Genomic DNA, 26,365 nt, shown 5'->3' with positions numbered 1-26,365 from the left:
TTCACTACATCAGTCAACAAAAAGGTCATTTGGGTTGATAACAAAAGCATTAATAGGGCCTTGCATTTACCCTTGCATTTGTGTGAGTTGCCTTGTGAGGATATCTTCTCTCTGTTTGTTTTTAACAAATCTGAATTTGAACTAATGCTTGGTGATAGGTCCATATTATTGCATATTATTAATACCTATTTTATGTCCGTTTTCGTGATTTTATTAATAAATAAATTATTTTACTTTCTTTTGTAGGAAAATAAATAAAATCAGAATTTGAGTTGGAAAAGGTGCAAAAAAGCAAGTAGGTGGACTATTCTAGAAATCAAGGGAATTGGAGGATAAATAGAATCCTTATTGGAGAAGAAGAAGAATTTACTTTAAGAATCCTACTTTTATTCCAAGAACCCAACCCTTATATTTTCCCTATATATATGGGTCTCCCCTCTTGTATTTTACACATTCAACATTCCAACACCCAAGACACCCAATTAGTTATTTGTTTTGTTTATCTTTTTATCATGTGTAGCTAAATTTGTTCCCTAGGATGAAGATGAAGTTAATTTAATTGCTTTGATATCTTCTCGTTCCTATTATTTGATTCACATGATTTTTCTTGGTGCTTAATTGTTTAATTGACAAAGTGATTTTGATATATTATTGTTACCAGGTTTATTTTTCACAACTTATGCTTGCTCCATGAAGTTTTGATGGGTTATTGTTGGATAACAAGTTTCATAGTATATGTTTGTCTCGTTAATTAAAATTTATTTGTAAAGAAAAGAGAATTGATTTTAGGGCGAGTTGATTTTAATTGTGATTGATTAACAGATTCAGATTCCTAGGTTTTTCATATTATTTGATCTATTTGCTAATTAGGTTAATTCAAACTCCTCTCAAATCTTATTGTCTAGTTCGCCTGATTTAAATTGTTAGGGTTTTGAAAATTCATAGTCTCTTTGGATCGACCTGTATTTGCTACAATTAACCGTTGTGCACTTGCAGTTATTTTACACATCAAGTTTTTGGCGCCGCTGCCGGGGACTATTGTTAATTTGCATTCCTTGATATTTAATTCTTCGGACTAGTTTTTTTGTTTTCTCTTTGTTTTTTAGGGAATTGTGAAGCGGAGGAAAGTTTGGAAAAGAAGATCGCTAGGAGTGTGGCGCCCCAAAATCCGGGGTCAGGAATCTCGGAGGCCACGCCAACTAAACTACTACAATCACATACCTCACACTACAATATATAAATACTCACACTTTATGACCCCATACTTATCACACACACAGACACTTACAGGTTATTGTCTTGGAAATGAACCATTCATAGCTAGAGTAATTCAACCATAAAGTGATAATTATTACAACCCAAAGGTAGTTAAGTCTTACCGGGGAGTATACCTTTAAGTAAAGCTAGTTCGTCGGTCAAATATACGTTTCTTGTTTATTACCTTACATAAGTCATACTTATAAATAAGCCGAACTAAAAACAACTGAAAACAAATCCAGCTTATTCGGACTACATGTGGTACAACACCAAACAATCTACGGAATAGCTAGCCATTTCCTACCCGTTTCCTGGCTGTGGTTCTCATGGTAGGCATCTTGATTCACTGTTGTGTTGTGTCAATTTAAGAAAACAAGTGTGAGCTATAATGCCCAGTATAATAATGTACAGTATGAAAATGACTGTATGATAACTTATGTAAAACATCATATATGATAATTATGTATTATTCGAATTTAGTTTTTCCTTGGTGACACACACATTCTTATAAAAACAATTCTTTAGTGGATTTTATTATCCTGCGAATACCTTAATAGTAAACCCAGCACCTAGACTTGGGTTACGGTATTGCATCACAATTCCAATTGGAAGAATAGGACATTCGTTGGAGCCACCGCATACGATGATCAGTCATACTGCGATAAAGTAACCTTTTCTACTAGTAGAAGGATGACACCTTCGTATCCCGGTTATCAACCTTGCCGCATACGGGCTATGTGTCCTCATTTTGAGTATACACACACTTCGCAGGTCCTTAGGTACAGGTTGTACCGTCTCCTGCGGTACCAGTAGTCTACCCAATACACGAAGTACTTGGATCCTACCCCTCCCTTGTCCTTTAGGAGATCCTATCATATCCCGAGAACTTGAATCACATCGAAGTTCCCCCAAGCGTTTTGCTTGTTGATAGGTATAGCTTTACTTCATATATATATATATATATATATATATATATATATACTTCTGAAAGTTTCGGAGGAAGTGATGTGAGTTGACCGTTGTCAACAAGTAATTAAATAAGGGGGGAGTTTCTCTTTAAAACTTTATTCAAAAATAAGTCGAGATAATATTCTCCGACGATCTGAAATTATTCGAATGATTTTTCCAAAAATCAGAAGGTATTTTAAATCATAAAAAACCCTTTAATGAATAATAATTAATTAAATGATAATCGATAAATAATTAAACCTCGACTGAGTTTACTCTTTAAAAGAATATTTAAAATAATATTCCTCAACTAGTTTATGTCTATGCAATTAATAATCTATAATGTTTAATCGGGTTCGAAATAAATAATCGTCGGAGTATACTTCTCCCATAATAAAGGAATAGGTATATAATATTTATTACTTGAACAATAAAATATAGTTGAGGGAATATGATCGTTGTAAAGTCGTTTTAATAAAAGTTCGAGGTATTTTAATATTTCGTAAGTGGACGTTGAGTCCCTTTAAAACGTACTATTATGGACTTGTAATCGTCCCATAATATCACCGGAATGATTACCGGGTTTTCATCTTAAAATCCCGACCAACTCTCGGTCTTATAATCATACGTCACGCTTAAAGCAGAATTAAATATTTTATGACATATACTTATCGTACAACATCGCTACATTATGCGAAAAGTTCAATTACTATGTATCATGGCAAGCATGGTATTTATGCAATGATAATAAAAAAATCCTTTCATAACACAACAGTAAATGGAGTTAGGTTCATAAACTTGCCTGGGTATCTCGAGGTGGAGGATGCTCTAGGTTCCGCTCGGAAATCTATAATCATAAACACAATTCGTTTTATTAGGTCCCGTTCTAATTTACGGCGATTCGCACTCATGCGCTACTTATTATGCACCCTCTCAACTTATATTACCCTTATTATTCCTTTAAGTCCTTATTCACATCATGGTCGCTTCATTTTTCTAAGTATCTTAGGTTCATTTTCATTTTCGTCGTCGGCTCCGCTTATGGATTTTACGGTTTATAATCGCGCGGTCTCGGCTCTGATATTTTTATAAAATTGAAAAATCATTATTTTCATTTGAAATTTTTATGGAAGTTAGTAAACTCAAAATACTACTGTCTGTAAAAATTTCATTATTTATGAACATTCTTAAGTTGATCCTTTACATTTTCAAAGTTCGTAATTCATAGCAGTTTTTGTCGCGTAAATCACTTTTAGTAAAATAGTCATAACTTTTTATCCGTAAATCAGAATCAAGCGATTCAAGTGCCTAAACGATCCCTATAACATTTTCTATCATAATAAAGGTTTATTTTTCAATAAACTACACTTCAAGTCTTCGGGACTTTCTGCAGAAACTTAAAGTTATGTTTTGTTCGTTTTAACGGGGTTACATTTATGATCGGAGTTTCATTTACGCCTTAAATCTTTATACCACCAACAATCACCATATCATCATCAACACACTAAATACTCTCAAGAACATCATGTTCTTGAGGCAAAAACAATCAAACTTAAATCTACTTAACTAAACATCAAGATTTCAATAATATCACCTCTAAAATTAGGTTTATAACTACATACTAAAAGGATCTTGAAATTGAATCTTGAAATAAAGTTGGGTCAAAGGTTTTTATCTTTCTTGAAAGCTTGAGATGTATTCTTGAGGATGCTGGAGTTTTGGGAGTGCTTTGTATGGTTTTTGGAACCTAAAACCACCATTGAAATCAAGAAACCAAAGAAGAGTTACTATTCATACTATTCACTAGCAACTTTCTTGATTTTATTTCACCCATCAAACCTTGATAAAAAGAGATCAAAGAATTATCTTACATTATTTTGGTTGTTAGGAAGCTTTAGAATTAATGGGAGGATTTATCCATGGTTAGAACTTGAAGAATTGATTTTGATTTCTTGGCTTGAAGGTAAAGGGCTGAATGGAAGAAATGGGGAGAGAATGAGTGTTTTATGCTTGCTTTCTTGGTTGCTTCTAGGAAAGTATGTTGGTGATATCCTTATATTGATTTGATATTCTCCTATTATAGAATCCTAGGTTTAATCTTGTTTCCAAATCCATGGACAAATCTAAGTAGCTTCCTAGTTTGCAAGCTAAGCTATTTATTTTAGCTTCCTTAGCACACTATTTGATTAGCCTTGGTTGATCATCCTATATCTAGCTCACTATTTGATAAAGTAACCATGGTTACTTTCTTACCATGGTTAGTTAGTGTGTTACGTTTATTTAATCATTTACGCGTTCGCTCGGTCGCTTAAACGTTTTCGTAATACTTACTCGTAAATGGTTCGCGACGTAATTCCTTTCATATTTATTCCTTATATTTTGAATTATCATACTTGGATATAAATCCGTAGGGTTTTAATCTTGTAATTATATTGTGATTCCCGTAATCCTCGATGAGTCATAAATATGGTCCTTTTTCAAAGTTCATTTTCTTCGAAAACTAATAGCGTTTACATACACTCATTTGGTACGTATAATCATAATATCAACTCTGAAACTCATTTTCTCATGCACTACATAGTGTGGGCTCAAAAGTTTTTCCTGTCCGTCAGGGTTACTATTCATTAAACGATTTACAAGGTCTCAAAAATTCGAGTTATTACAAGGAGGCCTCGCCGTCTCTTTTGGAATTGTTGAAAGCACTTTTCGGTATTCCGTATCACCTCTCTATTTTTTTCTCACTTTTATTATTGAAAACTCCAAAAAAATCAATATTTGAAAAATTCAAAAATATTAGTTAGTTAATTGTTAGAAACCAATTTGTTGCATCATTCATTCTCTCACGTAGGATCACATCATCTAGATTTTCTTTTTGTATTTATTGTTTTCCATCTTATACAATTGTGGTGATTGCTGGAGGAAAGATGTACATACAATTTAGAATAATACACGTAGTGTAGTGCATCCATAAGTGTTTATTATCTTGTTCTTTGTGTGTTGCATCATCTAATCAATCTTAAGGGCGCCACCCCATAACAAGATAAGGTGAGGGATTTCATCACCCTTTCCTTGGCCCACAAATCACTAATTCCTTCATCTTGCATTAACCCACCTCAATAAAATTAAGTAGACGTTGGCCCCTAGGATTTCGAGCTCAATTAGGAAGGTACCTAAAATAGGAAGTAAACTTGTAATTATTCAAACTTTTGGTCACAAGGCAAGTGTATCACTTACCTGGCCAATTTGGATTGGAGACTAGGCTAGCGGTTCTCTAATTCAGCGCCTTGTTTACAGGAAGTGCCCCCCGCTTACCTGGCCAACCGGTTTGAATAAATCTACATTTATAGACTTTTTGGTGGTCCAAAAGTTAGGAGCTGTCTAGATTATTTTTAGGATTACCCATAGATCAAAGATTTTCTTTTTGATTTTTTAATTTTTTTTAGGTGTTTACTTATAGCTTTTGTCTGCTACATGATTATTTGTCTTATATGCAAAGTAATTAGGTTCGAGACCATTCATCTAGATTAATAAGACACTCTAACCTTTCATATCCTAAAGTAGTAAGGCAACTCGACTTTTCTTCACCCACTACAAAAACTTACTTTGATCACGCATCAATGAGGTGAATCACCTCTTCCTCAGAATCAACTGGCAGTTCTAAAAATGGCTTATGCCTTTGACCATTTACTTTAAAAGTTTCACCAGTTTTAGGATTTTCAATTTCAATAGCACCATGAGGAAAACCAACTTTAACAACATATGGTCCCTCCCACCTAGATCTCAATTTCCCAGGAAATAAATACAGCCTGAAGTTGTACAAAAGAACTTTTTGACCCGGAGAAAAAGACTTTCTCAAAATAGATTTATCATGCAAAAGTTTAGTTCTTTCTTTGTATATCTTAGCATTTTCATAGGCATCATTCATAATTTCTTCTAACTCAGATAGTTGTAATTTCCTATGGCAACCAGCAGTGGGTTAATCAATATTTAACTTTTTAATGGCCCAATAAGCTCTATGTTCAACTTAACAATGAGATGACATGCTTTAACAAAAACAAGCCTATAAGGAGACATACCCAAAATGGTCTTAAATCAGTACGATAAGCCCAAAGTGCATCTACCAACCTAACAGACCAATCTTTCCTATTTGAATTGACAGTTTTCTCTAGAATTTGTTTGATTTTCCTATTAGAGACCTCTACTTGACCACTAGTCTGAGAATGGTAAGGTGTGGCTAACTTATGAGAGATGGAATACTTCCTCAAAAGAGACTCAAATTGATGGTTTTTGAAATGTTTACCCTGGTCACTAATTATAGCTCTAGGCGTACCAAATCTAGAGAAGATATTCTCTTTCAAGAACTTAAGAACTACCTTCTTATCATTAGACTTAGTTGGTATGGCTTCGACCCATTTAGACACGAAATCAACCGCTAAGAGAATGTAGAGGTTACCAAAAGAATTAGGAAAAGGACCCATAAAATCTATACCCTAGACATCAAAGATCTCGATAACTAAAATTGGATTCATTGGCATCATGTTTCTTCTAGTTATCTTTCCTAAGTGTTGGCACCTACTACAAGCGGCACAAAATTCAGCAGAATCTTTAAACAAACTAGGCCAATAGAAACCACATTGAAGTATTTTAGCAGCTGTCTTTTTAGCACTAAAGTGACCTCCACAAGCCTGATCATGGAAAAAGGAAAGTATACTTATAAACTCATGGTTTGGAACACACCTCCTAATGATTTGGTCTGGACAATACTTAAAAAAAGATAGGGATCATCCCAAAAGAAGTATTTGGCTCGTGAGAGAAATTTGGATTTTTCTTGTTTAGACCAATGAGAAGGAATGTCACCAGTGACAAGGTAGTTAACAATATCAGCAAACCAAGGAGTGGTAGATATGGAAAGAAGATGTTCATCAGGAAAAGACTCATTCAAATGCATATCAATGGTGGACTCCACTATTAAACGGGAAAGATGATCAGCAACAACATTTTCAGAACCCTTCTTATCCCTGATTTCTAGGTCAAACTCTTGGAGCAACAAGACCCACCTAATCAATCGGGCCTTCAAGTCTTTATTAGAGAAGAGATATTTAAGAGCGGAGTGGTATGTGTAAACAATGATTTTAGAGCCTATAAGATATGACCTAAACTTTTCAAGAGCAAAAACTACCGCTATAAGTTCTTTTTCAGTGGTGGAGTAGTTAAGTTGAGCATCATTTAAAGTCTTACTAGCATAGTATATGACATGAGGTATCTTATTGATTTTTTGTCCTAAAACTGCCCCTACAGCATAGTCAGACGCATCACACATAAGCTCAAAAGGTTGATTCCAGTTAGGGGATTGAATGATGGGGGCTGAGGTTAACTCTTTCTTAAGATGTTCAAAAGATTGAAGACATTCATTAGAGAACTCAAATTTTATGTCTTTAGAAAGAAGATTGGTCAATGGTCTAGCCTTTTTGCTAAAATCCTGAATGAAACGCCTATAAAAACCAGCATGTCCTAAGAATGAACGGATTTCTTTGATAGATTTTGGTGGAGGTAGATTAGCAATGAGATTAATTTTAGCTTTATCAACTTCAATTCCCTTTGATGAAATTTTATGACCAAGAACAATTCCTTCTTTAACCATGAAATGACACTTTTGCCAATTAAGAACAAGGTTTGTTTCTTTACATCGTTTTAAAACCAAGTCAAGATGATTAAGACACTGATAAAAAGAGGAACCAAAAATGGAAAAGTCATCTATAAAGATTTCTAAGAAGTCTCCTACCATATCAGAGAAAATGCTCATCATACATCTTTGAAAGGTGGCAGGGGCAGTAGTGAGACCAAAAGTTAAGCGACGATAAGCAAAAGTTCCAAAAGGACAAGTGAAAGTGGTTTTTTCTTGATCCTCGGGAGTAATGGGAATTTGGAAATATCCAGAAAAACCATCTAAGAAACAGTAGTAAGAGTGACCTGATAATCTTTCTAACATTTGATCAATGAAGGGTAGAGGAAAATGATCTTTCCTAGTGGCAGCATTAAGTTTCCTATAATCAATACACATTCTCCAACCAGACTGAACATGAGTGGGAACTAGTTCATCATCCTCATTGACAACGACAGTGATCCCTGACTTTTTAGGCACTACTTGAACAGGACTGACCCATGAACTATCAGATATAGGATAGATGATTCCATTATCTAGACATTTAAGAATTTATTTTCTAACAACTTTCTTAAGAGTCGGGTTTAACCTCCGTTGTGGTTCTCTAACCGGTTTAGTATCATCAACTAAGTGAATCCTATGTTGGACAATGGCAGGGCTGATGCCCTTGATGTCGGATACGCTCTACCCTATGGCTTCCTTACTCTCTCTAATACATATAAGAATTCTTCTTCTTGAGAAGGTGTTAAATTAGATGCAACTATGACTGGAAGAGACTTAGAAGGACCTAGAAATATATATTTAAGAGTTTCGGGAAGAGGTTTGAGTTCTAATTCTGGTGGACTTGCCTCAACGGATTCACTAGCATCAAAAAGTGGCAAAGGAAAAGGTTCTAACTCTTGGTTGGGACTAGGAATTGTGGACTCTAACAGTTCATTGACCTCATTTTTATTTTTATTTTTTTTTATCGTAGGTAACCCGCAGCCGCTACCCTTCGGGTGCGCACTGGGTAAACCCTACGGGCTCACGTAATAGTCTGCAAGCCACGTGAACCAAGGTAAACCGCATTTAAGCGACAGGCTCTGACTCAAGAGGTATAATCATAAATTCTCCTCCCGTGGGATTCGAACCTGTGACCAAGAGGATAGTTATCCCCTCTTTAACCAGTTGAGCCAACCCTTGACCAGTATCATCCCAATCTTGACCAAAATAATCTTGACAAAAGCTAAGGACAATATCAACATTCATGATTTCATTATCAACTAACTCATCAATCATATTAACATCTATGGGTTGGTCAAAAAGCTCATTGGGTTGTTTTCCTACATTGAAAATATTGAGATCAATTGTCATGTTTCCAAAAGTAAGTTTTCTTGTTGTATAATAGTTAGTTCTATTTTACTGTCATGCCCATATCAGGTATTCTCGTCCTTTTACTTTGTCATTTTTCTCTCATTTACATTCATGGAGGACAATGCATGTTTTAGGTATGGGGGATGGGTTTAGTAGTATTTACATATATATAAAAAATTGAAAAAAATTGAAAAAAAAATTGAAAAAATCAGAGATATTTTAGCTAAGTTGTCCAGTCCACTCTTGTAGTTTAATACTAGTTGGTGTTAGCAGTTTTCCAAAACTTATATATATAATGCCTTGAGATGATTTGAACGTAGTTGAGTAAGGTTGCCTTCATGAAACTTGTGTCAAACGAATTTTTGCTTAAGAGTCCAAGACGGCACATTTGCACAAGGTCTTTGTAGGAAAGATTGTTTAGGGAAGTTTTCGATATCTGAGACAGAGCCCACATGTTGAAACAATGTCGAATCAAATTTTGCGAAAAAAAAAAGAAAAAAAAGAGAAAAAAAAGAGAAAAAAAAATAAAAAAAAAGATGCTTGAATAAACTACTTCAATACCCAATATTCCTCACAAATAAAAAAAAAGAGAAAAAAAAATTGAGATGATGGGCACAAGTAGTATAACTGACTAGTCTTGTTTTGTGGCCTTTGTTACTCGAGTAATTAAGTCTGTAGGGGTATTTCAAAACCTAGTGCCCTAAGACCATCTGGTTTGGGAGTCATTGGCCCAAAACTCGCTACATGGGTAACATAGAAAGCCTAAGAAAACGGACATTGCACAGTCAATTAGAAAAAAAGAAAAAAACTGTAAATTTTGGCTAGATACTTGTTTTGATAGAGATTGGGTCCGTTCAATATTGGTTGAAAAAAGGAAATGTACTTACTCAATTGATTCTTTAGAGACCTACTTTCACGACACACGTTGGGATTTTTTGTGAACGTTCAGAGTCGATATAAGTGGATTGTTGATACCTATATCTTGGCTATAATTAGAAGAGTCTTAAAGGCATGTATTTTCCTAAAAATTCTTGTGTTGACACCGATGAATGTTATTTTTGATAGAGTTTGGACACTTACTAGAGTAATTCACAGATTTTTTGGGTATATCTTCTGTAAACCCTTAGGAGACAACACTCCTCTTGTAGAGATCGTCTATGAGTTTAACGGGTTGGTAAACCTAAAATTTCCCGTCACGCCTCCGAAAAGGAGCATGGGACTTTTCTTAGTTAGCATTTTTCTTTTTGATTTTTCTCGAGGACGAGCAAAAGATAGGTATGGGGGCATTTGATAGGTCCATATTATTGCATATTATTAATACCTATTTTATGTCCGTTTTCGTGATTTTATTAATATATAAATTATTTTACTTTGTTTTATAGGAAAATAAATAAAATCAGAATTTGAGTCGGAAAAGGTGCAAAAAAGTAAGGAGGTGGACTATTCTAGAAGTCAAGGGAATTGGAAGATAAATAGAAACCTTATTGGAGAAGAAGAAGAATTTACTTTAAGAATCCTACTTGTATTCCAAGAACCCAACCCTTATATTTTCCCTATATATATGGGTCTCCCCTCTTGTATTTTACACATTCAACATTCCAACACCCAAGACACCCAATTAGTTATTTGTTTTGTTCATCTTTTTATCATGTGTAGCTAAATTTGTTCCCTATGATGAAGATGAAGTTAATTTAATTGCTTTGATATCTTCTCGTTCCTATTATTTGATTCTCATGATTTTTCTTGGTGCTTAATTATTTAATTGACAAAGTGATTTGGATATATTATTGTTACCAGGTTTATTTTTCATAACTTATACTTGCTCCATGAAGTTTTGATGGGTTATTGTTGGATAACAAGTTTCATAGTATATGTTTGTCTCGTTAATTAAAATTTATTTATAAAGAAAAGAGAATTGATTTTAGGGCGAGTTGATTTTAATTGTGATTGATTAACGGATTCAGATTCCTAGGTTTTTCATATTATTTGATCTATTTGCTAATTAGGTTAATTCAAACTCCTCTCAAATCTTATTGTCTAGTTCACCTGATTTAAATTGTTAGGGTTTTGAAAGTTCATAGTCTCTGTGGATCGACCTATATTTGCTACAATTAACCGTTGTGCACTTGCAGTTATTTTACACATCACTTGGCACTTTTTATAAATCTGATATTCCTAATGGTCTCTGTGATGTTAATTGTGGTATTCATTTCAAACACTTCACTGGCACATTTCAGCATCTTACTCTAATCATTAGGGCAAATGTTATGCCAAAACCAAATCAAAGTAAGTACTTTGATTTTTTTGATATGAAAATCATGTATCTTCTCTGCCCTAACAAAATCCACTTTAGTATATCTTATGTTATTCTTCTAAACATGATCAATGCACATCTTGAAGATTATATGCCTTATGGTATGTTGGTTAAATCTTTCTTTATCTATCTTATGCAGGAAAAATGTTTACACTATCATGTTTCTCTATTCTAATTGTGATAAAACTGCTAGTATAAGAGCCAGTCATGTTTTGTCAAGATTCAATCTTGTTATACTCTGCCATGTCCAGTATCTTGTGGTACTTAGTAACTTCTGATTTATACTTAAAAGAAATATTTACAAAATCAGAAATCAAACTATATGTTTTTTATAACCATTATGCAGAATCTTCAAAGTTTATGAACTTAAATTAATGAAAAACCTGCATGTATTTACTATGACCGGATTTTTTTTAAATACATATGTAATCTGTCTCTAACATCCTCTGTCTATTATTAAGACTGAAAGATTACCAAAGGGTGGTCCTTGTATTGTATCTAACTGACATACAGGAAACTCAAATGTCCCTGAATGAACTCCAGAAGAAAAGAATGGCAAATTTGAGTCCTTTGAATCCAGCAAGAGCTTCTCAAAGTACACAAGGAACACTACTTGACTTCCCAAGCAATCTGTCAGAATCCACAAGGTAAAACAGGTATATACTTTCAACCTCTGCTCATTTTACTTCACATACACACACTAGATTAATGTATTGTGTTCCAGTCTCAAACTAATCCAACTGTACCTATTGTGGAAATTGACTGTGTAAAATTTATTGAGTATAAGTAATGTGGATTTATACGTATTCTTTTCTGTTGTTTTAGAAATGTGGTTTTTCCTTAGAATGTATTAAATCTCCAAACTGTATAGTCTGTTACTCAGACCTAGAATAGGCATGGATTGTATTAGTGTTAAAGTTTGTAACATGAAAATAGCCAAAATTGTCTAAATGAAAAAATAGTATGTATCAGTGTTAGACTTTGTACCAAGAGAATAGTTTGTATTAGTGACAGTTGGTGTAAAATATGATTGACAGATTAGAATGCATTGTAAAACACTAAGTCTTGTATTCGTATATCCTGTTGAGTTCTAAAGACTGAAAAGGTGCAAAAATGGATGTATGCATAATTCGAAATCATTAACAGACACAATTTCAAATTTTAAATATTACCAATGCATGATAATCACTAGACTCATTGTTTTCTATTAATACAATCAATAAAACTCATAGTTACAAACAAATGTCTAGCATTCTCAAAAAGGGGTACAGTCAAGAAGTCCTACTTATGCTATAAAATTGAATTTATACAACTGATTTGCTCACTGCATGATATATATTTCAAAGGTATTGCATTACTGTTTAAACTTAAGTATTTGATTACACAAGTTTCACTTTTATCAAATACTCTAGTTAAGGTCAATACATGCAAAAACAGATTAAAAATACCATGCATACAATTTTGAATTCATTCTTATATGCTCAAAATACATGCACTTGACTAGATCTATGATCAAAATGTCATATTTTCTAAAGTTAATGTTTTTAGATAAAACTCTTCTTCTAAAATATATACTCTTTTTGGCATGTACCAAACAAAAGGGGGAGAGAAATTAGACCCCTAATGTTCAATTTGAACAAGTATAAGAAAATTAGACCCCTCATTTTCAAATTGCTATCTTTTTGATATAGAAGGATCTATCTATGCTTCTATTTTTTATGATAAATCTAACAAATCATTTTGCAGGAAAGGAGCTTTAAATGTATTAGGTGAAAAATACATTTTAAAAAAATTGATGCATACACCAAGGGGAAGCACACACTGATAATTTTATGTTTGTTTGGCAAATACCAAAAAGGGGAAGATTGAAAGGATATCTTCGATATATTATTTATTTTGGTATTTGTACGATTAAACATAAAATTAAGAACACATAGATCCTCTCCATTAGGACATGAATTTAATTGATCCAAATCAAAGTCAAAAAGTCAAACTAGCAAAATCATGTTTTTTTAAAGAGATAAAAGAGATATTCCATTCTTGCAAAATATCAAAAGTATATCTTTATGAAATATATCTCTAAGGAAATATGATAAAAGAAGAAACATCAAGATATGATATTTCTTAGATCTGTGTTGCAACAGGAAGATGGCAACAAGCTCGAATAAGGAATATATCAGAAATATTCTTTAGAGGTCTCGTGTTATATCAAAATTATTTAACTCTTCGCTCCAAAATATATATCTACATATATCAAAAGAGTTTTTATTCAAATTTTATTAATATTCATGGTTGGAATATTAATATCCAGTTCTGCAAATCATTTATGTATACTTACAGTAATTTTCTCGTGATTCGTAAAATCAGCATTTCTCGGAGAAAATTATTCAAAAATACTAAAATATATTTCCAATCATCCAAATATCTTTTATATATTAGGAAATATATTTTAAGTATTCATTCAAGTCAAAACTTTGGTCAAAAGATCCATCTCCTTATCAAGACCAATTATATTTTCACTCGGAAAAAAGGCTGACAAGAACAGTTTTATTTTAGATAAAATACTTCCACATGCTAGAATAACTTGAAATTTGGTATGGATCATTTAAATGGTATTTTCTAAGTATGGTAAAAAATTTGTAGCATTCAGAGAATTTTTGTCCGGGCACAAAAGTCGAGGTAGTTTGTCCCACAGTTGACCACGTTTGACCTAGTTACCATTGACTAAAGTTGACCAAAACTTGCAGGACATCATTTTATATTATTTAAGTAATTATCATATTTTTTACAGTATTTATTTATGAGTTTTTAAGGTGATCATAATTAATGGTGTTTAATCCTTAATTAAGTGATTAAACAATGATTAAAAGAAAAGGAAAATATATATTTATTCAAATATACTAAAGAAGTCATAAGCCATAAGTGCTTAATATAAAAAGACTTCTCATATTACTCCACCTATCTATTTAATCTATAAAGGAGTAATCATAAAAATAATTAGACTACTATTTATTATCTTAAGTCAAGTATTCTTAATTAGTTTTAATATTCTTATTTGAATATCATACTATTTGTGGGCTAGTACAGTAACATACTAGTTCAAACCATCTTTTCTATACTTGGTTTGTTTCGTGGATTGTCTTATTAGTTTTGTAGTGAGGTGAAGTGACGTGAGGTGATTCTCGTTCTAAGACCCAAGTCCTAGACGTACTAACGGGGAGTTAGTAGTCTTCGCACCGTGAAGAAGAGAAAAGACCCAAGACCGGATCATTAAGATCCAAGACCGACAAAAGCTAAGGAAGCCAAGTCCACACAGAGGCTATACAACAACTTTGAAGAAATAGCGGGGAGTTATTGTCTAAGATAAGTTGTGTAGATATTACATTTATTTTGAGGTGGTGACCCTTGTGTTACGCACCAAGACAAATACTTGTAAGGGTATAAAGGCTTCTCCGCCTATTAAAGGAGCGAGTTTATTATAAGGGAAAATCCCGAGTCCGGGAGAGGAGCTCGGGGACTACAGTATCGCGAACAAGGATAAAATCACCGTGTGGTATTTTCTTTTCTTGCACTTTATTTTCCGCACATATAAACTGCATAACCACTCGGTAAATTTTTAAAAAGGGATAAATTATTTTAAAACGCCATAACAATTTTCAAATTGGTAATTAAGCTATTCAACCCCCCTTCTAGCTTAAAATAGCCCTCTTACGGGAACTTACAGTTTAACTTTAAAAATGATAAAATTAGATCGATTGATTCCGACAGAGTGTACTCGTCGCTCACTATACTGATTATATTAAAAATCAATGTACCATTATAGTTATGATATGAAATTCTAAGAAAGAGATTGGTGATATGATACTCTCATAATACAAATTCATCTAATTTTGCACAAATAAAAAAAAGAGATTATATTTTTTTAATTTTCAAATATACAAGGAATAGAAGATAACTTCATAGTCATTTCATTGACTTTCTTTACCCTTAAATTTACATTTATTTCTTGTATATTATTTATTGTGATTAAATTTTTATTATGACTACATCATCATTCAAAAAAACTCAACTCAATTTTAACTATACCAATTTTAAAATTATATATATTAATTAATAGTATAATAATTTGATTCAATTACTCAAAATTCGATATAATCTTCAACACATTTATTGATTTATATTTGTTTCATATATTTGAAATGATATTGCCCTTGAATATTTTTGAATTATTTGAACATAAAACCTAATAATCGATCATTAACCGAGATTTTTCTTAACATAATACAAAATCTTCTTCGCTAGATGATGTACACTTTAATTATTTTATTAAGTGTGTATTAGTTATTCATGCAAATGTATGCTAATTCAATTAAACATTTTGATCCAATATACATATATATATACATATATGTATAAGTATATGTATATGTATATGTATATGTATATATAGTATCATAATTTTAATTTGTCCGAATATATTAATTTAGTTATGCATATGAATTTATTTAAATATTTAAGGCACAATTAATGTATAGCCAAAAACTCAAATTTCATATCGGCTAATATGATTATAAACTATGTTGAACCCGAACAACCTTAATTCATATTATTTTCTTTAAAAAAAACTTAAAGATCCTTGTTTTGAATAATATAGACGATACAATTTATTATTTAGCAGGATATAATATTTGCACCATTAGATACTTAATGTAATTATATACGTTTCTATTATAAAAGAAATTGATATAATTTTTGTCATTTTACAATACTTTATTATCTACTTATTTTTTGAGGATGGGGTTCTCCAATATGGTTAAATTTGAAATAAACAGTTGCCAAAAATTTGATATTAAGATATTTGTGTAGACAAATTTTATACCTTAATAAATTATAAGAAGAGTAAGCGAAAAATTATTAAAATGTACAAATAAATGGTTTGTGAAGTGGTTGAGTTTTTGTCCCCAAATTTAATAATTTCATTCCAGGTGTGCACATGTGTAATTAATTAGTAAACAAATTAAATAGAATATGGAATACTTGCAAATATTCATGATGAATTTTATTTGTGTTCAAATTGAATATGTAGCATAACTGGGTGAGAGTCTCACCTTTTAAGTTCAATATTAAGTTCGACTCCCAACACGAACTAATATTTTTCTAAATTAAACTTTTAGTAACTTTTTGTTTGTAATTATTTGATAAATAAGGGTATAATAATAATTTTAAGTCACTTTTTACCTTGTGTCAAGATCAAGTATAATATCAATTAGTATGTATATGTATATATTAATTTAATTATCTTTGTTTAAAAATAAATTTAGTATAATTTACTTTTTATTTTTTGTTATATTATGTACGTTCAAGAGTATATGTGTTATGAAAATAGAATAATTAGAATTTGTTTATTTCATTATATCTTCATATATAATTGTCAAGATAATTTTACTATGAACATCATTCTCCTTTTTTTATATGGTCCCTCTGTTGGGTCTCAGACTCTCGGTCACAAAAACCCAATTTATATTATGTTTGCGTCTAGATTTGAATTACAGGAACAGATTTGCCGGGTCAAAAACATTGTGTCCAAAATAAGTGACCTCGAAATTTCAAAATATTTTGAATAAGACCCCTGGACCCTGTGTAATATAATCACACTGGTGACAGTCCTAGGTAAACGCTAGGTTAATTTAGACGACCATAACAACAATTTCGATTGGTAGCATTGGGAAATTTCGGGGCTTTTACAACGAGTAAGGTGCGAATTGGTCAATTTTTTATCATAGAAAAGGTCCTTCCAGACTAGTAATCAAGGGCACATAGACCAACACGATTGGTTGATTGATTGTTAAAATGTTAAATCTCCCCAACATGGTAATTTCGTACTAGACATGACAATACGACACAAAAATAATATGAAAAGAAGGGGTTTAATTTGACATTTTTTTATACGAACACGAAAGTTCATAGATAAATTTTATGTCAGTTTTGGATTTATACTTGGGTACACGACACGAAACGAAAGTAAACGAAATAAATAAATCTTTAAATAAATTATCAAAATTATATAAATACAAATATTTTAAAATAATATTTTACATATAATATTTACTGAAAATAGATATAAAATAGATTCAAATTTAAATTTCATAAGACTTGAGTTTTTACGACTTATTGACTTAAAACTTGATGAGTAAAAACTTAATATTTAAATGTATAATTTATTAATCTTTATTTTTAATATTAATTTTAAATTACACGAAATATGACACGAAATGTACACGAACACGAAACGAAACGAAATGAATTTTTAATGGTTTGGGCTTAGGTGAGGCATTCATGATACGAAACACGAAAGTGCACGGCATGAAAGTATATGAAACGAACGAATTGTCAGCTCTAATATTCCCTCCGCTCCTACTCATTTCTTTTAGGTGCTCCTTTTCATTTTTTACATTTCAAATATTTCCTCAAATAGTAAACTTTTATAATATAAAAATGAACCACATCCGCTATTTTCCTCCGATATACTTACTTTATATATTGAATATTAATCTCTTCGTCCATTTTAAGTTATCACATTTTCTTTTATAAAAATTAAATTGACCATTTTTTAACCAAAAATTTAACATTACTTTTATATCATATAAAAAAACTAAAAATTTTATATTTAAGTAGATTAAATGTACTTTAATGTAATTTTTATTTTGTTCAATTATAATATATTAATAAAATTTGATCAAATTTTTGTCAATTTGAAAAGGGACAGAGGAAGTAACCGATCACAACACCTTATTAACTTTTTTTACTCCTTCCATCCCTCTCAAATGTTTATATTTGGGTTGGACACGAAGTTTAAAAAAAATGATAAACTAATGGAGGAAAGTTAAAAAAGTAAAGCAGTGTGATTGATTAATATTATATGTATAAAATGGGTATTGTGGAGAGAAGTAGTGGATGTAGTTATTTTAAAAAATATAAAAAATTTACTATTTTTAGAAAATTTTAAAATATAAATAATTGAATGGAACATTCAAGGTGTAAACAAATGGGAGGGACCGAAGAGTATTTTTTATTATTAAATTATATTTTTTCTTAATGCGGCGCGGATATACAGAAATCAAGGGGACAGGAAGTAGTAGTTTTTTAGGGGTTTCCAAACTCTGTTTTGCTTGTGATTTTAATAGGTGTTCTTGGTTACTACTCCATTTTTATAATTCTATATATAATTGATACAATAACTTATCTTAATTTCTCCGAAACTGTCATCAAGTAAACAAAGATTGCTAGCTGTCATTGAACATTATTGAAATACAATATGTGAGTTACAAGCAGCTTGACACAACCACTACATGTATGTGAAAGGTTCATCCCTTCCCGTATAAATATCAAAATCTTCTCTTACCTACATTCAAATTCATTTCAGAAGTACTAATGGATATCAGAATATGTTTGCTCTCCTCTGTTATCTTAAATTTTGTTTTGTCAGGTAGTTTTTTCCCCTTGTCATGTTCAGCTCAGAAAAATATAACTAATGATCGAAATGCTCTTAATGCTTTCAAAGCTCACATCACTCTTTCTGACCCTAGTAACAACATATTGTCACTACTCTGGTCTAACAAAATCCCCACATGCAAATGGGAAGGTGTGTCATGCAGCATTCGTCGCCAAAGGGTCACTGCCTTGGACCTTTCCAATATGAACCTCACTGCCACCATTTCTCCCCATTTAGGTAACCTGTCTTTTCTCTCTTCTCTCATCTTAAAGTTTAACAATTTCCATGGCTTCCTCCCAGTAGAATTAGCAAATTTACGACGTTTGCAACAGTTGCATCTGCAATTTAACAACTTATCCGGAGAAGTACCAACATGGCTTGGAAAATTTCAGAATCTTAAACAAGTAATACTTTCTAATAATAGTTTTACTGGTTTAATACCATCCTCGATATTCAATATATCCTCTCTGAGAGTGCTCAAGCTCGTAGCCAATGACTTGTTTGGTAGTCTACCTGAGAAAATATGTGATGATCTTCCCCATCTGGAAACATTCTCAGTAGCTATTAATAGGCTTCACGGACAAACTCCAGCCAATTTATACAAGTGCACGAGGCTGCAGAAACTATCACTATCATATAATCAATTCAGCGGTAGCATTCCACGCCAGATTGGAAATTTGACAGATCTCAGGGAACTATACCTTGGCTTCAACAACTTTAAAGGCATGAACTCATTTAAATTTCATGTATTTTTGTTTGTGTACGCATGTGTATATCCTATAACTGTGCGTTTACAATGTTTCAGAAGCAACAATTCCATGGGAGATTGGGAATCTTGTGCAGCTAAAGAGACTAGACATCCCTAGTGCTTCTTTAACAGGGACAATCCCATCATCGATTTTCAATATGACTTATTTGGAAAGTCTTAATTTTCAAAATAATAGCCTTTCTGGAAGCCTCCCGCAGGACATAACTTATAACCTCCCTGCTCTTAAACATCTCTCGTTTTCCTTGAATAATTTAAGCGGACAGATTCCATCAAGCTTGTGGGAATGCAGAGGACTTCAAATTTTATTGTTGATGAATAATACGTTTACTGGAAGCATACCAAAGAATATTGGGAATCTTACTTCACTCCAAGTCTTGAACCTTAAATTCAACCAGTTGACAGGTATCTCTAAATTGAAGAGTGCAAGACGGTCTATTATATCATGACTTTATCTTATTGTTTCATGAAATAGAAAAATGCTTTTACATTATTGTATTGTTTCAGGCACTTTGCCGGATGAGATTGCTAACCTTAATCTAGAGATGATTAGCATCGGACACAATGGCTTCACTGGCCCCATTCCATCCAAAATCTTTAATGTATCAACTCTGAGAAACATTGATATGCAGTTCAACAGTTTATCAGGTCATCTTCCATCAGATATTAGGCTGCCAAATCTTGAACAACTGTATCTAGATAACAACAAACTCAGTGGTTGGATCCCAAACTCTATTACAAATGCTTCCAAGATCACTCTACTTCAGTTGTTTCATAACTATTTCGAAGGCTCTATACCAAATACTCTTGGTAACTTAAAATATCTAAGCAGTTTGCATCTTTCAGGCAACAGGTTAACCAAGGAGTCCGGAACTACAGAGTTGAGTTTTTTCAACTCCTTGTCAAACTGCAAATTTCTAGAAACACTTACAATATCAGAGAATTACTTGTACGGATTCATTCCAAACTCGGTTGGGAATTTATCTACCTTTTTGCATTACTTTGAGGCGTATGAAAGCAACATTAAGGGTGAGATTCCTCTTCAAATTGGAAATTTGAGTGGCATACAAGCGTTAGAGTTGTATGGCAATGAGCTGACAGGAATTATCCCAACAACAATAGGAAGATTAACAGAAATGAGGCGCTTGACGCTTTCAAGAAATGGCTTACAAGGTTCACTACCAAATGAACTTTGTAATATGAAAAATATCGCAGAGCTAAATATAAGTCAAAATAGGCTCAGCGGTTCCATACCGACGTGTATGGGAGATTTGATAACTCTGGAAAAGCTCAGCTTAGACTCCAACAGATTAACTTCCAATATACCGTCAAATTTTTGGAGTCTTGTTAAGCTCATAAGTTTAAACTTATCATCAAATCTGCTAATAGGCAATATCACGTCAGATATTGGAAATTTGAATATCGCAACACAGATAGACTTATCAAGGAATCAGTTATCAGGTGATATTCCATCAACCATTGGTAATGCTCAGGTGCTAAACTTTTTATCCTTAGCAGATAACAACTTGCAGGGACCAATTCCAAAATCATTCAGCAATCTAAAAGGCCTAGAATTCTTGGATCTTTCCACAAACAACTTGTCTGGAGAGATACCAGAATCCTTGGGCACAATCAGGTATTTAGAATATCTGAATGTATCTTACAATATGCTGCAAGGAGAAATTCCAACCACCGGATCTTTTGCAAACTTTCTAGCTGATTCTTTTGCACATATGGCCCTTTTTGGTGCTCCTTGGCTTAATGTTCCACGCTGCAAATCTCAGAAGGTACCAAAGTCAAGGTCAAAATTCGTGCATTTGCTAAAGTACATATTACCACCTACGTTTTTAGTAATACTCACTAGTTGTGTGGTATATATCTGGGTGAGCAAATACAAAAGAAATCGAAGTAAACCAGGTGAAACAGAGTCATCACTTGTTTCATGGAGAAGGTTTTCGCACTATGATCTTCAACGAGCTACAGAATCATTTAGTGAAAGAAACTTACTTGGGAGAGGTGGCTTTGCATCTGTCTTCAAAGGAACACTTTCTGATGGGACAACTACTGCTGTAAAAGTTTTTGACATGCAATGTGAAAAATCAATGAAGAGTTTTGACTGTGAAAGTGAAGTATTTGTGAATATTCGACACAGAAATCTGTTAAAGATTATCAGCAGCTGCACTAATTTTGAATTTCGAGCCCTGGTCTTAGAGTACATGCCTAACGGCAGCCTCGACAAATGGTTGCATTTGCATAATTATTGTCTGGACACTTTGCAGAGGATAAACATAATGATTGATGTTGCAAATGCACTGGAATACCTACATTATGGACAGGCCACAACAATCGTCCATTGCGACTTGAAGCCTAGTAATGTCTTGCTTGATGAAGACATGATCGCACATGTTTCTGACTTTGGCATTGCTAAGCTCTTGGGTGAAGAAGAGTTCAGGGCACAAACTCAAACATTGGGAACAATTGGTTATATGGCACCAGGTTATTTTCTTTCGTTTTTTAATAGTTAACATGGTAATACAAGTTAACCAAATGTTGGATATTTTTCGTTCGTGTTGCATTGTATGCACATTTACGAACTGTCGTGATAATTGATTTTTTTTGTTTTCTATTACAATTTGGTAACATGCAAACTAGATTGGTAAGTAGTGTGTTGGTGATCTAACATGCAGAATATGGAAGGGAGGGGACAATATCTAGAAAAGGGGATGTGTACAGTTATGGGATTGTGTTAATGGAAACATTCACAAGGAAGAAGCCAACAGATGAGATGTTTTCTGGTAAACTGAACCTAAGAAGTTGGGTGAACAAAAACTTACGTTGTTCTTTCCTGCAAGTGGTGGACAATAAGCTGATGGAAACAGTTGATGATGAACATATACATGCAGAGGAGCAATGTGTGGTGTCCATCTTGGATTTAGCCTTAGATTGTTCGAGGGATTCGCCTGCTCAGAGAATTACCATGAAAGAGACCGTGCATCGGCTTGAGCAAATCAAATTGATGTTCCAGATGAGTATTAATGCTGAAGTTAGCAAACGGTGATCGCTACGATAACCATCCTCATTCTTCCTCATACATGTTTATTGTAGCTTGTTTAGTATTGTACTTTCACATTCCACTTTTTATTTCAAGAACATTACAGTATTCAGCAGGAATTAATCCAAATAAATTATCATTTTTAAAATTTACTAATTATGAATAAAATGTTTAAATAACATAACATCTGAATCGAAACACTCTTCCTGATAGACATTCTCCGGATTCATTTTACAATCAACTTCTTCAATGCAGTTGAGATGCCCTCCAAGCATTCTCAATCACTATCAAAATAAGATCAGTTATCCAACTTGACTAGCCTATCCCATTCATATCTCGCCACGTGGCAAGTTGTGGTGACGCACGAGGTGATGCAAGGCCATAAAACTTAACTAAAATTGGAAAGAGTCCCAAACTAAAATCTAACCAAACTAAAAAAAATAGAAAAGTTACCTCATCAACAAAATCTAGTTAAAGCCTACAAGCCTATATACCCACTTATGATGGAGTGTCAGATTACTACTACTATAAATTCCCAAATCAAATGCTTAGCTTGTCAAACATGCAACTATACAAATTGAAAGATACCCTTTTTCTTGGTGGAGAAAGGGGGGCTAAGGCTATAAAGGTATGTATACATGTACATAGTGGGTGAAAAGGAATCTCATAAGTGGGCCTATGCCTCTTTGAACCTGGAAAAAGATATAATGATATAATTAGTCAAGGGAAGAAAGAATAAACATGGGTTTAATTAATTAGTGATACTAATCAAAATATGTGAACTAGAATTGGTGATTATTTGTTGGGGTCATTTGCTTTTTTCACTAGGGTCATCGAATCTTTAATTTTATCCCGTATATATATCTTGTTTCTTAATAAAGGGTTACTAATTTTATTTATTTGACTCTAATTTCTTTCCTAATTTACCCTAATAAGATGAATTAAGAACGAGGTGATCCACTGAATGGAAGTAGTATAGCATCATGGTCCACTCCAAAGATGATGCAATTGCAGGCTGGTTCATGCATAACTTGGCATAAGTACAGGCACAAACATAGACGAATTTAGTAAGAAACATCAAATTAAACACAAATTCTTTAGTGCTTGGCATGATATGTCTTCAACTCAAGCCCACTCGAGAGTGAATAACACTTCTTTTCTTCCGCTTCTAACAAATTTTGATTTTGGGTGTTTAAAACTCAAACTTTCCAATTCACAATTAATAAGGCGAGCTGACTTGAAAAGACTAGCCATCTTTTATTTTTTATTTTTCATATCCTTTTCTTCATTTATGATCAAGAAAGTTAAAACTATGTCCCATCCCAGTTGTATCCATCCATACATCATAAAGAAGAAAATGAAACATTCTTTCTAACATAATTTCTCCGGAGTATATATGTTACGGAGAAATCTCGCTTACAAAATTGTTTTCAGAAATTTTTTTAGCATGTCTTTGAATTCTTTCTTTTTCTTCCTTCTTTAATTTTGTTCATTATCAAAGATGAGTCTATCCTCCGGAATATTTAGATATTCTTTGGCTAAAATTAGAATGGGGGTGGTGAGAATAAGTTAGAGAGATAGGGGTGATTAAGGGCTTATTTGGCAAATCTAATAAGCCGGCTTATTGACTTATAAGCTCGTAATAATTTATTGACGGTTGTTTATCGATCCTATTAATAAGTTGAATTTACAACTTATAAATTGATAAGTTAAATGTTAGTAACGACCTATTTTTTCTCAACTTATTTTTTATTTTTCATTTTCTATCAAATTTTATATTATAAAATTTTACTATTTTTGATAACTTTTCAAATGTATAAAATTAAATGACACATTCAAAAAACCTTATAAAAATGAATGGGATATATGGAGAGGTACAATTCAGTTACCATTGGTGTATAATTTATATGTCTAATATTATGGTACCAAGTCACAATATTAGTGTATAATTAATATGAAATATTCCTTATGTCTCGTTCATTTCTATACACTTTTCTTTTTTGGATGTCCAATTTAATTCTACACATTTCAAACTTATCAAAAATAGTAAGAATTTAATAATATAAAAATCAACCACATTCACTACTTTCTCCCACTACATTCAATTTATTCATTAAATATTGATTGGTCTCATCACTTTACTCAACTTTATTCTTTTTCTCGTTAAATTACACATTTTCTTTCTTTTTCATCCCACTAACTTACTAAAACAAATATTATTTTAATAAATTTATTGTACACCGTGCCCAAACCATTTGTAGAGAAACGGTCGGGGTGGGGGAGTATGTGTTATAACTAAAACATCACAAATGAGAAAGACTACAAAACTTTACTCGATGGAATCGGTATATATTTTACACATGCAGCTGCTAACATATGCATATATCAGATCAGTAATAATAATAATAAAAAAGTTGATATAAGTTATCTGCTTTTTTACTTTAAACAAAGTTGCAAAGAAATAGGATCAAACTTTATGAAACATATTTTTTAAAAGAAAAACTTTTTAAGATATGAATTCTAAGAAGAAAGACTAGCTAGTGCTATTACATCAGTTAACAATGACATGCTGCGCAAGCTTACTCCCTACTGACGACATTTTACAGTAAGCATCCAAGCTATGTTTACTGCCTATAATTGTAATAATCCTGTTAACCGATTTAGCTAACTTATATCGCCTATGTTAAGCACCTGGCTGACATCTTTAACCGTCATTGAACCGGAACTGTATACGATACGGGACATAACTTTTCTTTTTTCTTTTTTTTTGGTGTTTTTCACACCCTCCTGACATTAACATTTAAAACAGAATATTAATTAATCTTCTGACATCAAATGAATAATTTTGGGCTTTTTCTAAAAATATTAATCCTTTTAGCTGTTTTTTAAATATTACATTTTTATATTTTTATTTCACAAAAACAAAAATGTTCAAAATTTTTGCAAAAAAAAAAACGGGTTTGCAACTCTATACAACAGATGCAATCTCGAATGAAACAACATGTTACCCTTGAATGTAACAAAAAAAATCAGTTTTTTTTCAGAAAACGTGAAAATAAAGTTATATATAGTTATTTGTTGTTGCAGCCGTATTTTTGTAAATATTTTCATAATATAATAAAATTGCAAACAAACTTAAAATAATTAGTTAAATTTTATTAACATTTGAATTCGAAAAATTAAGTCTAAATTGTAGTTTTGGATAACTCAAGATAAAGTCAAAATAAAATCAAATGAAATTTGTTAATTTTTTTTGTTTGAATGTTAATTTGATTCTTTTTCCTCTATCTATTTCAAATTAATAAATAAATAAAACTCCTATACATAAAAGGTATCAAAGGCTAGTTGTTATAAGCAATTAGTAACTGGTTCATAAGTCAGAATTGACTACTAATTCTTACATCTAAAACATAATACTTGATCCATAATTTTTAAAATAAAAGCAGTGCAAAAATATTTAGAAAATTTCAAAATAAAATAAAGTGTGAAAAATTAACTTCCCTTGATTTAAAAAAAAACAC

At 32.3% G+C, this 26,365-nt stretch overlaps 1 protein-coding gene across 1 annotated transcript; it reads left to right on the top strand.

The window, feature by feature from the left end:
- Positions 1-18,895: 18,895 nt before the first annotated feature.
- LOC141712803 (uncharacterized) lies at positions 18,896-23,051 on the top strand. The gene is made up of 4 exons (XM_074515875.1): positions 18,896-19,749; positions 19,832-20,197; positions 20,300-22,288; positions 22,480-23,051. Exons 1-4 carry the CDS (start codon positions 18,966-18,968, stop codon positions 22,848-22,850), a joined length of 3,510 nt encoding a protein of 1,169 aa, XP_074371976.1. The 5' UTR covers positions 18,896-18,965; the 3' UTR covers positions 22,851-23,051.
- Positions 23,052-26,365: the final 3,314 nt, after the last annotated feature.

Source organism: Apium graveolens, chromosome 3 (genome assembly GCF_009905375.1).
Source record: "Apium graveolens cultivar Ventura chromosome 3, ASM990537v1, whole genome shotgun sequence".
In the NCBI taxonomy this organism is placed as follows: Eukaryota; Viridiplantae; Streptophyta; class Magnoliopsida; order Apiales; family Apiaceae; genus Apium; species Apium graveolens.
This window is presented reverse-complemented; position numbering and strand designations above follow the sequence as displayed.